The sequence below is a fragment of the Antedon mediterranea genome, chromosome 3, assembly GCF_964355755.1.
Source record: "Antedon mediterranea chromosome 3, ecAntMedi1.1, whole genome shotgun sequence".
In the NCBI taxonomy this organism is placed as follows: domain Eukaryota; kingdom Metazoa; phylum Echinodermata; class Crinoidea; order Comatulida; family Antedonidae; genus Antedon; species Antedon mediterranea.
In genome coordinates, this window is record NC_092672.1 from 2919413 (window position 1) to 2934274 (window position 14862).

Sequence of the window (14862 nt, forward strand, 5' to 3'; positions counted from 1 at the left end):
TCATCCATGAGACAATAGAAAAATAAAACCTTTGTGACTTTTCTTCCAAACTAATAATCAATAATTTATCAATTAAATAAACTAATCAATCAATTAAATCAATCAATTAATTTTGTATCATTTACAAAAATATTAAATATGTGGCGCTATTCACAAATACCAGTCAGTAATGTATTTATCACTGTGCGTTCAACATTACTTACAATGGAACACATTTTGTTTTTGGGCAAAAAGATAGGAAATAAAATTAATATTTTGGTAATTTCTTTACCTTCTATTTCAAATTTTATTTTGAAGGAAGTTATTCAATTATGATTATTTCATTTAAAAAAACAGTTAAAAAAAGTTAAATATGAATGATGCGTTATTTCAGAAGCGTCACAACATATCAATCATAGATTTAGTAATGTTCCATCGTGAATTGAGCACACAGTGATTTTTTATCTATCAAAGACTGGAGGCCAAAGGTCAAAGTGCTAAAAGTAGGTTCTTGTTGTGTCGTCGCAGAACCTTCGATATCCTACGTTTCTTTTTATTACTGACACACATGCACACTATCAGCTTTTACCTTCAATGTTTAATGCCTGCTAAAGGTAAACAATTATTAAGTGAAGGCAAAGAAAAGATGAAGAAAAAAAAAAGAAATTTATAAATTATGTTTCGTGTGTTGTGTAAGGAAATCTTTTGGGGGAATTGGTTAGTATAGCAACAATCTTTCAAGCGGAACTTGTTACATAAATATTGATATATACTCATGTTTATTCATATTTATTCATGAGTATGCTAATGAGTAAACAAATGGGAGTCACCGACTGGCAACGTTTCACAAACTAGTATCTAAGACACATGCAACAATGTCTTTTTTTCTTTACAAAAATAATTTAAAAATATTATATTATATTGTAAAATGTAGCTATAAGTATTCCACTAAGTGTCAAATTACTTGGTTCTTAATATTTTCTGAAGCATTTTAAGAAATAATATTTATTATAAAAACGTGAATAACGCATAAATATACAATGTAAGATAAGAACCAATACAACATACATACAGTACTGTACATCGTTCAAAATAGAAAATCAGTTTTCATAAAAATATGAAGAAAAACTAATTTAAAAATTAAGTGAAACATTTTAAGTGCACACACATTAAGTGATCACTATATGGAGGCTTAATTTGAGAGGCATTAAGATAATTCAAAATATAAATCACAAATATATATTATTATATTTAAATAATTGCCTTAAAAGGATTTTTTTTCCAGAAATAAAAGCTTCTTTTCTCCTATACATTCATTAAAACAAAGATAAGCATTTGTTAATTAACTTTACATGAACAACTGAAATATAATTTGAAAAGTTGCCTTAGGGGAATGAATAATTGTACAATAACATGGCTGATGCAAAGTCAATATTAAATAAAAACCACCATCATCCATTTTAATCAGTAAGCAATTATTCATTAATAATTTTAAATTACTTTTGGCCGTTGAACAAAGAGTGTATTGTTTAATTTTAACTTTAGTGAAATATTTATAACTACTTCATCCTCCTATTCAAGACATATTATTATACAAACTTAAAAAGGTCATTACTGGTTGGATAAACCAAGACCACGTAAATACACGTAGGTCACATGATGTGAAATCTTTACCTGTCCTTCTTTCTTTTATGCGATTTCTTTCTTTCTTTTCTAACGGGTGATTCACTCTCCGATCTAAAAAAATACAAAATTCTTGTTAATTTTTAATATAAAGATTAATAATTCTATAATTTCAAACTGTATATCAATTAATTGAATTTTGATTTAGAATCGTAATGGAATATAATATTTATAATAATACACAATGAAGAAATATACAGAATAATTATACTGTAAGATATAAAATCATTATGTCATTATTTAAAATAGAATCTATACCTGGCTGTCAATTGTGTCTATCTAAAACAATCTCACATTAATACACACAGAAAGTATTGTTTCTTTATGCTTTGTAAACATTTGATATTGTTGATGTGAATAATGTTGATGAAATTTGATATTTTATTTACAGTAGTTGAAATAAAAACACTACTGTACACCAATCATGCCAATAAAACAAAACATAGTATTATATTGTACATGTTCCACAGTACAGTAAAACCCATGTTTTGGGACACTCTTTATTCAGGAACATCAGTTTTTAAAGTGGACACTTTTATGACTTGAATTGGTAATAATGTGTTTCAGCAGGCCAGCTGCCCTTAAGGGCATTTCACACCTGTTCCGGCACGGTTCCGGTCGGTCGAATCGAACGCCAATGTTTCGTTTTTATGACGCTCTACGTAGCTATGCGCCAATTGATATGCGCGTAGTGGCTACGTGAAAACGAAACATTGATGTTCAATTGGATTTGCCGGCACCGGACCGGAACCGTGCCTGGAACAGGTGTGAAAGACCCTTTTAGTCAGGGGACATCCATATAGGGAGACTTTGTTGGGTGCCGAAGATGATCCCTTTAATACTTAGTGTGTTCTACTGTGTTTTTGGTTTATCCAGGTAAGCTACAGTAGGCACGAAATAGACTTAAAATGATGATATTGAAACATGGTACTGCGTACAGTCTAAATGTTCTTATTTATAGCTAGTACTCTGTATATGATATTTTATTTCATACTCATACAACAGCGAGTAACCCGCCAATTACAGGATGGATAAACTATTTAATAATTTCACAAGACAAACATAAACACAAGATGCTCTACATAAACAAAGACTTATTATTAAGTCTTTGGGAGTGGAGTTGTAAATTGTCATGAGAAAAAAACCCTGACATATGACAGGACTTAAACCCAGGACCCTTAGATTGGTAGTCAAGCATCATAACCACCAAGCCACAGCTCATATTTGCTTGCCAAAACTGTAAAGCAGTATCAGTATTCTTTTCTTACGCTTCATAAAATTCAACACCAGACACTGGTGATGCATTTATGAATATTTAATACAAGGCAACTTTGCATCATTGACAACTGTGAAAATTCTCACTTCTTCACAGCACCGAACAACTGCACGACATTAATTATTTTGTGACGGGAATCAATATTATACAAACATCATTAAATGGATATGAATAGCAAAATGGTAAATCTATACACTATATTCCTCAAGTTTGGATACAAATAAAAGACCCTATCCTCCAGCTGTTATTTGAAAGACAGGCGACAGTGTGTTATCGGCATCAGGAGTTCAACACCAAAGCTCGTTGTCGCATTGCTTGTGTCCTTATACACCTCTATCCATCCAGGTGTAAATGGGTACCAATGGCCATATTCACCATTCACACTTAAATATTAACATTTAAAAATATATCTATCTAATCTAAGTAAATACAATTTAAGGGAAATACTTAAATATTTATTGAGTTAAGTGAAATATTTAATATTTAAGGGCAATATCTAACTTAAGTGTGATTTGTGAATACAGCCACTGGTATGTGAAGGTCAAATACAATTACGCTTATTACTAATACTAGCTACTGTGCATAATTATGGGAGATGACCGTACGTGTTTGATCCAATGAACGGGGTAATAGTGTGAAGCACTTTGAGAATTAAGCGCTAGCCCACAGTATAAGAATAAAATTGACATATTCATTATTATACTACAGTACGTACTAAACCCAGCATATACTATGCTATTGCTATTAATGATAATAAATTGATAATGTAATAATAAAAAAAAAGATCAGCTTTGGGAAATATGTAAATAAAAATGTTTTAAACGTAATATTAATAATTATCAAATGTGTGTCAGGTGATATCCTTATGTTTTGCTGATGAGACGATATTTTAACTTTGCATAAGAACATCTATCAACAATATTAATAAAAGCAAGATAAAATCAATGATGATTGATGGTAAGCATTTTACTACTATACATTACCTATCTCGTTTTGAACGTTTCCTCCGTCTGTTAGTAGCATATAATAAACAAAACAAGGACATTTTACTTACATGAAAATAATGATATAAAACAAATTGTGAAAGACAGTTTTGTCAACAGGACAAAGCGTCTAGCCTGTCAAATTGTACGGTAACAAATTGAAGATAGTAGATCAATTAAAATGCTAAAACACATGTTGAGTATTTTCTATCACATGTTTGTGATATTTTGAGAGAATCTTTGTATTTGGTTTGTAGACTTTCACAAGTATTAAAAATTATAGATTTCAAAGCATTTTAAGAACAGAAATTTGGATAGCTTTATTTCACAAAGAATTAAATATGATTTTAAAAAAAATAAAATTTCCATAATGTCTAGATTCTTTATTCTATCAAATTTTGACAAATATTTGTCATCTCTAGTTTCCATTTTTGAAAGAAATAAAGACAATTTGTATTTGCACTGAAGAAAATGTATAAAAACCAAAAACAGTAAATATAGTGGTACGAATAAAAAGATAGTATGCTTACCGACTATGACTGTGAGATTTCTTCTTCTTTCGTTTTGATGAGGTTTTTTCTTCCTCTTCATAATCTGGTTCTTCCAAAATTCTGTAAACAGAAAACAAACATAACTGGTCCAATTTTTCTCTGTATTTTTTAGATATTTAAAAAACACAAGCTGATAGAGAATACATTTACAATGCAGGTAGGCTTCACTATAATTACCAAACTTTTGTTAAAAGAAAAATAAATTGGTAATGCAATTTGTTTACATGCTAATTCCAAATATTTTTACTCGGGGTACCCGAGTCTAGGACTTACTCATTTTCTCCTCCTCCTCCATCTGGACACTATTGAGTAAAAAGTGTGATTTTTAAAGTACTACTCCTCCCTTATTAGTTGTAGTATTGAGCTCGGATTTAGCATGAATATACTACAGGGACATGTCCTCAAAGCTATAGAGCCGGATTTTTAAATTTCAAACCGGATGCAGCCATATCACGTCTCGAAGATGGTACCGTATAGCCGTATTTGGTAGTGCGGTTATTGATGTGTATGTGACGTTACATCCGGTCTTATGACGTCATTACAGCTTCTTTCGCTGTACCCCGAGTATTGCACATTCGTGCTTGTTTAAATAGCATGTTTGGATGTATTTTGTAATAATTGTAGTGCCCTCTATGGTTTGGCAACACTTTATAATGTTTCTTGATATTTCATATTGGGACACCTGTAGTCTATAAATCTTGCATCACAAAAAAAAAAAGAACCTACTCGTAATTCTTTTGTTTTTCTTTGGCTGCTGCTTCTTTAGCCCTTCTATCAGGGTCAAATGAACTGCCATCCACGTAATTGTCACCGATTCCAAAGGCTTCCCTCAGCTTAGCATTCTGTTTTTCTTTCGCTTCAGCCAGCTGGTGAGTCTCCATTATTCTAAAAATTTAAGAAAACAATAAATACGTTTATTATAAAGTCAAGTCAACGTAAAAAATTCATTTTTATTATAGTACACCAAATAGTTTATATTTGAAGCACATGGCTGGGCAAGAAATGGACTAGCCGGTAAATATCTAAAGTACAATACTAAATACTAGTAGAGAGGCCAAATACACAAAAGTCCTCTATAAAAAGTTTGGGGGGCATTTTTTGTTAATAGCAGGCAACCATGTTGAATGTATCCTTTGTGGGGTGACAAAAACGATAGGGGTGGATGCCATCTTCAGTTTTGGGTTTTAAGGTCAGTTTATGTGGTCAAGAGGTCAAACAAGGTCAAAATATAGGATTTTTTTTTATTCACGGAAAATCATCTACATCATCAGATCTATCCAAAAAGGTATATCTGAAGATCAACTGATGCTTCATATTATAGTAATTATGAGATAAACATTTAATTTTACACATAAAAACATAGGAAATTAAATATAAAAGTGTCATTTTCTCAAAATGTTGTTTTCACATATTTCTGTAAAGTACACACAGTTTTTTAATAGGCTTTTCCCAGTCATTGTAAATTTGTCTTTTTCATGTTGTCCACCAGTCATCGTTTTGATTTTTGTCGGGAAAAAATAGGTCAAGTGTTATATGTATGAAACGCCATATGTGCCAAAAGATTGGTCTTTTACTATAATATTAATATTACCTATAATAATTAATGTAATACAGTAATATTTAGAAATTTGTTTTTAGAAAAATTATTAATATTACCTATAATAATGTAATAATACTTAGAATTTGTTTTTAGAAAAATTTCGAAAACAGAGACCCCCTATATGAACAAGTTTTTATTGAAGTTTGTTGTTTCAAGAAATCTCGAAAGAGAAACCTGGGTATCGAGTCTTTGCTTTCAAAAACCCTAACTATTGGACTTTATCAAGGTTGGAAGGAGTGGTAATTGGGGACTTCTTCTTGAGGCCTTCGCATCTATGCTATCATGGCTGACGGTGATAACAAATATAAAACTCCTTAAAGTGGAGCTACACTCAGACTTTCTCAGCTTATATCATGTTTAAGTATGTTTAATTGAAAGTGATTACATAAAAAAAACCAGGAAAATACGGAAATATTTTCCAAAAACTCATTTCTAAAAAATCGGTCAGGAAATAGTGTTTTTTAACACATTACAGTTTTTCAGTAACTTAGAGGTTATTAGTTTACAATACGTCGCAAAACGCGTTACACTTAGCGACTGACGCGTTTTAGTCGCCGGTCAACGCATTGATGAAATGTCTCCCCTTTGGTAAATTATGTGTCGAAAAATGGGGAATAAATTTTATACACACAATTAATACGATTTGTTTAGGCCTAAGTAATATTTCCGATAAGAATGTGTGTATAATTTACATGTAACCTCATGATTTTCACTGTACAACAACAGCATAATAATCTTATCAGATTGCTTTTAACTTTAAGCTAGGGCTAGGCCTAGCTCAGCCGTCTGCTCAGCCTAGCTAGCCTTGAATTTTTGTCTAGAGGCCTATGTATTCATAGGCATGGTCGTTTCGCCCCATTTATCGTTCCTGGGTTTTCTCTCACATTAAGAATTGTGAAACACAAAATCCTATAGTATACAGAACAAGAGTAGTAAAGAGTAGTAAAGCGATGTGCAAGCTTAGACCTGACTGACTGAAAAGCAACTATTCAGGCACCCTATCATGGCCCATGGGTAGGCCAAGGTCGGGTGCCAGCAAAACAAACTTCACTGCTGTCAGCCTAGCCTAGCTAGAGGCCAAGCAGCATCGGTACATACCTACACTCTAGTAGGCCTAGCTTTATTGAATATATAGCCACGTCTTTCTCAAATCTCGTTAAATTTGACATTTTAGTAATAGTCTCATAATCACATTATTACACTGTGAAACATAATAGGGTCACATTCAGAATGTTTTAATACTTTTCGCCCGTCAAAAATTAAACATCGCGACAAAATAACAGATCGCCAGCAGCTGCAGTAGAGTGTCATTGTGAAAAATGTCGCGTGATCGTACTCCCTAGCAAAATAAAAAACCCAATTGGACTCGAACGGGGGAAAGTGTCTATTTACGCAAAATTGCGCAATGTATACGTGATAAAAATACCAGAAATAGAAAGATCTGGAAAAATTACATAAATTTACATTTTACTTTTTTTTTTTGGTGAAGAAATGAATTTTTTAGGATTATTCAAATATACCCCCCTTTTGCATGTAAAAGAATAGGAAATTACAAGGTATCCCCCCAAAACGCAAAAAGGCGTGATTTTCAAGAAAATCGTACTCATTGAAAAAAAATTCTAAAAAATATGAAGTATAAGGGATGATATTTTTAAATAATAGTTGAAATGTATGAAAAATAGTAATTTTCTGAGTGGAGCTCCACTTTAAGTAATTAAGAAGTCCTTTATACACATGGATAAAGACGGTTTTAACGTTATTTACAAACATTACGTTACGTACTGTGTCCAGGTATGAAATCCATTTCTCCAAAAAGACATAAACGCACTTGAAGAGGACAACGTCATGCGACAAATCAAATTCCAGCTATCCATTCTTATTCATATGAAGATTGTTTAAAGTTTCTTGGCCTAACAACCCTGTATGACAGACGAATTCATGGTGACTTGATTGAAAATTTTCAAAAGATTTCGAGGGTGTAGCCAAGGAAGACTTCCTTCAAATGAGATGCAATCTAAGCAGAAATACACGAGGACATCAGCTTAGACTTTTTAAACCTAAACTTCACAAAGGACTGATAGGAGATCCACTTTTTCACAATTAGTAATTATATATTTTAATAGTTTGCCAACCAAAGTCGTCATTTCTGAAACTACCAACACATTTAAAAACCGATTGGATTCGTTGTAGAAATGAGGTTAAAAGGGTAAACAAATTTACCTATCTAAACTATCAGAACCAATATTCTAAACACTGAGTGGATGATTGATCAATTCAAAATAGAATCATTGGTATAACATGAAACGCTGTTAAATTCATTGATAGGTTCTGCATGACATAGTCAGACTGATCACGAATCACACATAATACACAATATTCTTTCGAACTGACAGATGATAAGGAAGATCTTATATTTAAAGTAACAACTTATTGGAAGAAAAAAAACAGTAGAACTTAGAACTTCATGAGCCACTGAGAAAGCATCGCTCTGAACCTTTGCGGATTTCTATAAGGCAACAGTTTCGATAAAGTATATAAAAACTGACAGAAAATCTGCTGATCAACCATTTGAGTATGATCATAGCCCAATTTTAATATCTTTAACCAAATATGACTTCACATATCTTGATGGATGGCGTTGAAATACCGACAGATGTTCCAGAAGAAAACTTACAGTAAAAACATGATGGTCATGCACTATAGGATGCAGTAAACATGGCTGTAAACATTTGGTGACTATGCAAGTATTTATGCAAGTTACCTAGATATTTCATCATTTTGTTGTATTTGATCATTACATTGGAAAGGGGTGGATAAAAGCAGTGACACGATTGAAAGGATAGTCCCAATGTACTAATCTGTACTTCCGTATGTGTTTTGGGCCACACTCATCGGTTTGGAGGAGAACAAATATCACAAAGTTTTTAGACATTCTTTATGTCAATAACAAAGAGCTTGCAATTATACATGAAAGTTGATGTTAATTAATGATATGCACTTTGTAACAGTAGCCTTCAAAAGTATGGACGATGTCTGGTATAGTGAACAATAAAGTGGTTGAAAACCTATTAAGAATAATCTAACCAGCTTCCATGCTATTACAGGTTGCAGCACGTCATTATTTGCTGGTTATGGGAAGAGGTCATACTAGAAATCATTTGTAACGCATCCACTCCTTGTAAATGGAATTGATTAAGATTAAGACTTTCCACGTACAGTGTACACTAAAGTTTAATATTGCCAAATATATGGTACTCTTGAGCAGAACTGTATAATAACAGACTACTCTTTGGTGCTACCTCCATCTAGACTCAGTGACCATATACCATTAACACTAGTGATATATATTTCCCTTAAATATTAAGTATTTCACTTCACTCAATAAATATTTAAGTACCTGTATTTCTACTTCGGGAAACACTTAAAATTAAAAAAACTCGCCTATGGTGAATACAGACATCATAGAACCTAAACATACGAGCCAACTATCAGGAGGCCTATGTGGCCTAAATGAATCGCGTCGTTTGGAAGCCCCTAACCCAGTAGTCAGTTTGGAACTTGTTACATGTGTATGTAAACTAAAGAGCCAGATGAAGTTGTTACAGAAAGCATGCATATGTGGTTGTGATTCAATCGTTTGCCGTTACCCAGATGGCTAGTAGGCATTATATATCAGTGCTTGAAGGAATACCCACCTCAGAGCGTTACCTCCTTCCATCTCAGAAAAATTTCGAATATTGGCATGTGCCCATGCCGCCCATTACTCCCAACCCACAAACCCTCTGTGACCGTTTTTAAATGAAATTTAAGACATTCCAGTAGGCCTCCAATTTCGGTTATTTTGATACTCTAGGACTTATCCTCTCCATTCCTTGAACACCTTCCAGGAGTGACTCAAAAAGTTTAAAATCTTCCCAGTACAATTCTGGTCTTTTTGACACCACACTATAACCATCAGCTCCAGGCTATCATGAAAATTATATTTATTTCAATTATTAATACCGATAATTAACAGGTATGTGCTCTATTTGACCTTATGACCTTGAAAATGACCTTTAAACTTGTAAGTTGAAAAATTGATGAACTTCAGCATCTACAGCAATATGTCAATAATGATCCAATAATGGTTACATTTCTTTTAATTAGCTTATATGTTGTTGAAAACAGCTTAAACCTCTATTTTACCATATTTGATCTTATAACCTTGAAAATGACCTTTGACCTGAAATTTGAGAGCGGCATCCACCCCTATCTTTTTTGTCATCCCATAAGGGATATATTCCACATGGTTGCCTGCTATTAACAGAAAATGCCCCCCATGATGAAAAAGCTCACATTGGCCGCCCTACTATACTGTATAGTTACAGTAGTACCATTTTTTGGGGATAAGAACAATCTTTTGTGTCAAAGAAATGATTTGGACACTAAAATATATACTGTACACTATGTGTGTGTACAGAGAAAAATTTCATTTTAAAATTTTGTTTAGCATTATTGCTAATTAAACTGATTTTTGAGTCAAGAAACATAGTTTTCTATTGTATTTTTTGCTAAGCAATTTTAGAAATGTATAGCAATAAGGTTGTTTTGTATAGCTTTTTGCTATGCTACACTGGCGAAATTATTCCCTGGTGTGTGTTTAATTTTTAAGATTTTCCCAAAAATAACTGTACATAAAGCAGATAGAGGTCTATGTGAAAAATATATTTCAGGTGAGTTTAGAATGAAAATCTATAGTAATATTAATGATATGGTGACACGTCTGAATAAATTTGTATGGTGGCCGATTTATTATCTAGGATCAAAAGCAAGATTATATTCCTTAATCACATTAACCATATCAAATGCTTACAGAATACTGGGGTATACGGTAGTTTCCATGGTTACAATCAACTCATAAATTAATTCAAATTTACTTTGATTTAAATCATTTTTGCGTGTGTGTAGTTTTATGCAATCACATGTATCACTATAAACTGATGCGCTAGCTTCTTGTGTCGCATTGACATTTAAAGTTCACCAAACACTCCTTAACGAGACATACAGTAGCGTTTTATTTTAAATTCAAATATCCTACAATTTGAAATATTACGTCAGTTTTTATGCATTATTATGCTTACAACTGCGCCACTTGCTGTTTATTATTGCCAAAAATTGGAATTCTCCCAACCACTTACCTAACGAGACATAACGTTTTATTTTAAATTCAAATATCCTACAATTTTAAATATTGCGTCAGTTTATGCATTATTACTGTACAGTAACTGCGTCACTCTAACTTGCTGTTTATTATTGACAATTGGAATTCTCCCAACCACTTCTTAACGTTTTATTTTAAATTGTCCTATAACAAAATATCCTACGATTTAAAGCAGTTGAAATTTTCTTGTCTCATTGACATTTGGAAATTCACCCACAACTCTTCAATGAGATCTAAAATTACATTTTTAAATTATCCTATACAAAATATCCTCTAATATTTAATAAAGTATTGCAATTTTATTGTCTCACTCTCATTGAGATTCACCCACTGTTCAATGAGATCTAATATTTCATTTTTAAATTATCCTAAGATTTAAAGCATTGCATTGGTTTGTATGCAACACATCTATCATTATTAACTGCACTAAACTCCTTCTATCTCATTGGCATTTGTTTTGACTCATTAATGGCAAAAGCACATTACCGATTCATTATAATAGAGAATAAGTAATATAATACTGCTTTTATGTGAACCAAACTACAGGCCTTGTCTTTTGAAAATCATAGGTGTGCTACAAATTGCACTACATTCAGGGGTGCTGTAGGTGTGCTGTTTGTATTTTTGTGTGTAGAAGTTTACCAAATTATAGCGTGTTGTTGTAAATCGCACTCCTCAAGAGTAGTTTAGGAGTGTGTAGGTGAGTGCGAGGCCTGAAACTAAAATATTAAGCTCTGTCCACACTATCAAACTTTATGTGACAATAAATGTGATGTGTTCTTATATGGAGATGATATCATATTACTACCATATTTGGGCATATCACCACCATATTTGGGTACATCACACTTTTTTGTCAAACTAGTTTGATAGTGTAAACAGAGCTTAAGATACTGATGTTTTAGGTCTCACAAGGTAACAAAATAGCTATGATGAATAAAATAATGCTAAATTTAATGACGGAAACTCTATCTGACAAGATTGTTGATAATGTGCTATTTAAAGTAGATGACAACCTTTTTGATACTAAACTACTGATGACGTTTATATTAAATAAAGTAAGCATACTGTTTTCCGAATTTTTTTGGTGGATTATTATCGATGAAAATTTTATTTACAAAATAGCGGTAAATAGTAAATTTCTATGTTATTTAATTACTTTTTGTTTCTTTTTCAAATTATTATGTTTTTTTTTTTGCACCGCACCGCATGTTGTGAGTGCAACCGATCCAAAGGTGAATGGGTCATTCAACAAATAAATAAAATAAATTTATATACACATACATATCTACTTTAAGTATCCAATGTCACAGCACAGTGGTTGTATGTGGACACTCGTTTAATAGCTAGAAACTCAGTAGATATACTGTATGTATTAATTATAAATTATTTCTAAAATTACTGTAGATGAGTCAGTGTGTTTAAACTTAAACCTAGGAACAAATATTATTTATTAAATTTTTTAAGTTCCAGACTTTTTTTTAAAAGGTTATTTAAAAGGTTCATAAAGAGTGAGAACCATGTTATAATAGCACATTAACAACTACAGTACTGTATACTATTTATTATATAATATTGCTCTGAATTACTGTCTGAATTAAATCATAAATACAGAACATACTTTATAGTTCAAAACAAATGCTAGAATTGTCACTGTCATGGTGTGTCTGTAGAGAGCAGGCCTAATGCGAATTTTCTTTTTTAATGAGGATCATAAAATATAATTTTGTTATGTACAATATCTATAAATCAACTATACCTTAATAAAAATAGTTTGTTTTTAATTTACTGTATTATTATTTTTACACTATTTATGGTTTAGGACTTCAATTCAATTCATCGACATTTTTATGTCGTTATTATAACTTAATACAGTTAACATTACATAACCAGCCTGTTAGTGGCAATGAAATAAATAAATAATAAAAATTCTCAAATGTTGATTTAATCAAATAAAGTATTGAATAATTTAAAATACTGTACTAATACAGTACTAGCACAGACTTCCTTTTCCAATACATTTTAATATAAAGCAAAATCAATACATTTCACAGTTATCTATTCTGTAAATGTTTAATTTTAGTTTCTCTTCTCATGCCTTTAATTTATTCAATTCATGTCATTTTGAATTAAATATCCTCGATGGATATGTGAGTGTATCAGGTTGCTTGAATATTAGTAATATAACACTCTATCTCATTTACATGAGTAACAACGCAATAATCAACACACTATGTGTTTATGCTAAATAGTTTGTTATAATCTAGATCAGTCAATTCAACTTTTATCGGAGCAAATATGTAGTACTAGTAGTTAGCGGAAATATTTATTGTCTTGCGCTCTCTCATACACTACGCCTTTGATCAGTTACTGCTGGAATTGGCGCGTTATAAATTCGTACTATTATTAATAACTGCTATAGCAGCACTTAATATTGTGTTCTTAAACAATCTTAATCAGATAGGAGTGATAAAATACAGTTAGTAACTACAGTAGTTTGTATAATAAAATAAAACACAGTGGGTCTGTTTCTGCTACATAACACAAATTAACCGTTTATTTTAAAATGGATTAAAAATAACAAGACCGCGTTTCTGTTCAATTTGTGCTTCGAAATAAATCAGGATGGTCTTTAAAAAAAATCGTTAGAATTACCCACAATACAATTGGTCCTGGCAGTTAATTCAAACGTTACAGCCGTATAATTGACACGGGGTCAGCAGCTGTCAATCAAATAACTGTTATTTTGTGTTGCAGCTAAAAGTTGCCCAGCAATAACCGGTTAAATGGCGTTCTAACACCGACTTGTATGGGTCTTTTTAACCGGTTACAGTATTTTGCACTGCCTTTTAATTGGTTACCACAAATTTGTCCTGTTTCTGCTCCCAAAAAAATGGAGTTAATTTATTCACACCGATTTTAACCGGTTATTTTTATGCAGCTGAAACATCATGAGTGTAATTAGAGAGATTTCGATAATGCGACGATCGAGGACCAACCTAGGTCAGGTCAATCGAAACACACATTCGATGGCTTCTACTGTAGTACCAGACAACACTTTGATTGACCTGAACTCTGAACTACAGTTGGTCGTTGAATGCTGCAAATTCGAAGCTTCATAGTATTGAATATTATTGAACTGTACTGTAAGCATCATTACATTTATTTGTCTTTAATTATTATTATTACAGTATTAACAATTTAAACGACTTTGTGAGATTGCCAGTAACAGAAATAAGTGGCTTTTGTTATTTTGAATCATTATTTTTACGTTATTTTCTATTTTTTGTTTTTGTAAGAAACATGCATGTAAATAACTTATCAGATTTTGTAATCTACAGTGCATGGTTTTGTTACATTTTTGGAAATAAAGTTATATTATAATAATATATATATTAACAACGTAGTTGGAAAACATCATTTTTTAAGATATAAAACAGTGTCAACTAAACTATTCTGTTGTACTGTAGTATGCAGAAAGCCTATAGTCATTTTTACTCGGGGTAACCGAGTCTAGTACTTACTCATTTTCTCCTCCACCATCTGGACACTATTGAGTAAAAAGTGCAATTTTTAAAGTACTACTCCTC

General features: G+C 32.0%; 2 protein-coding genes across 7 annotated transcripts in view; one reads left to right on the top strand and one right to left on the bottom strand.

Annotated features, from left to right (window-relative positions):
- The window catches only part of LOC140044524 (THO complex subunit 6 homolog), a 69024-nt gene that overhangs the window by 35847 nt on the left and 18315 nt on the right, over positions 1-14862 (top strand). The gene's annotated exons all lie outside the window — the stretch shown is intronic.
- Positions 1-14862, bottom strand: part of LOC140044522 (uncharacterized) — a 37247-nt gene that overhangs the window by 13706 nt on the left and 8679 nt on the right. For 4 of the 6 annotated variants that reach the window (XM_072089065.1, XM_072089061.1, XM_072089062.1 and 1 more), the window contains exons 4-7: positions 5199-5357; positions 4452-4532; positions 3922-3948; positions 1654-1716 (exon numbers count right to left, since the gene is read on the bottom strand). In XM_072089065.1, the coding sequence (XP_071945166.1) occupies positions 1654-1716; positions 3922-3948; positions 4452-4532; positions 5199-5357 (330 nt within the window). The remainder of the gene's footprint in view (positions 1-1653; positions 1717-3921; positions 3949-4451; positions 4533-5198; positions 5358-14862) is intronic. The other 2 variants (XM_072089066.1, XM_072089064.1) reach the window with 1 other exon arrangement.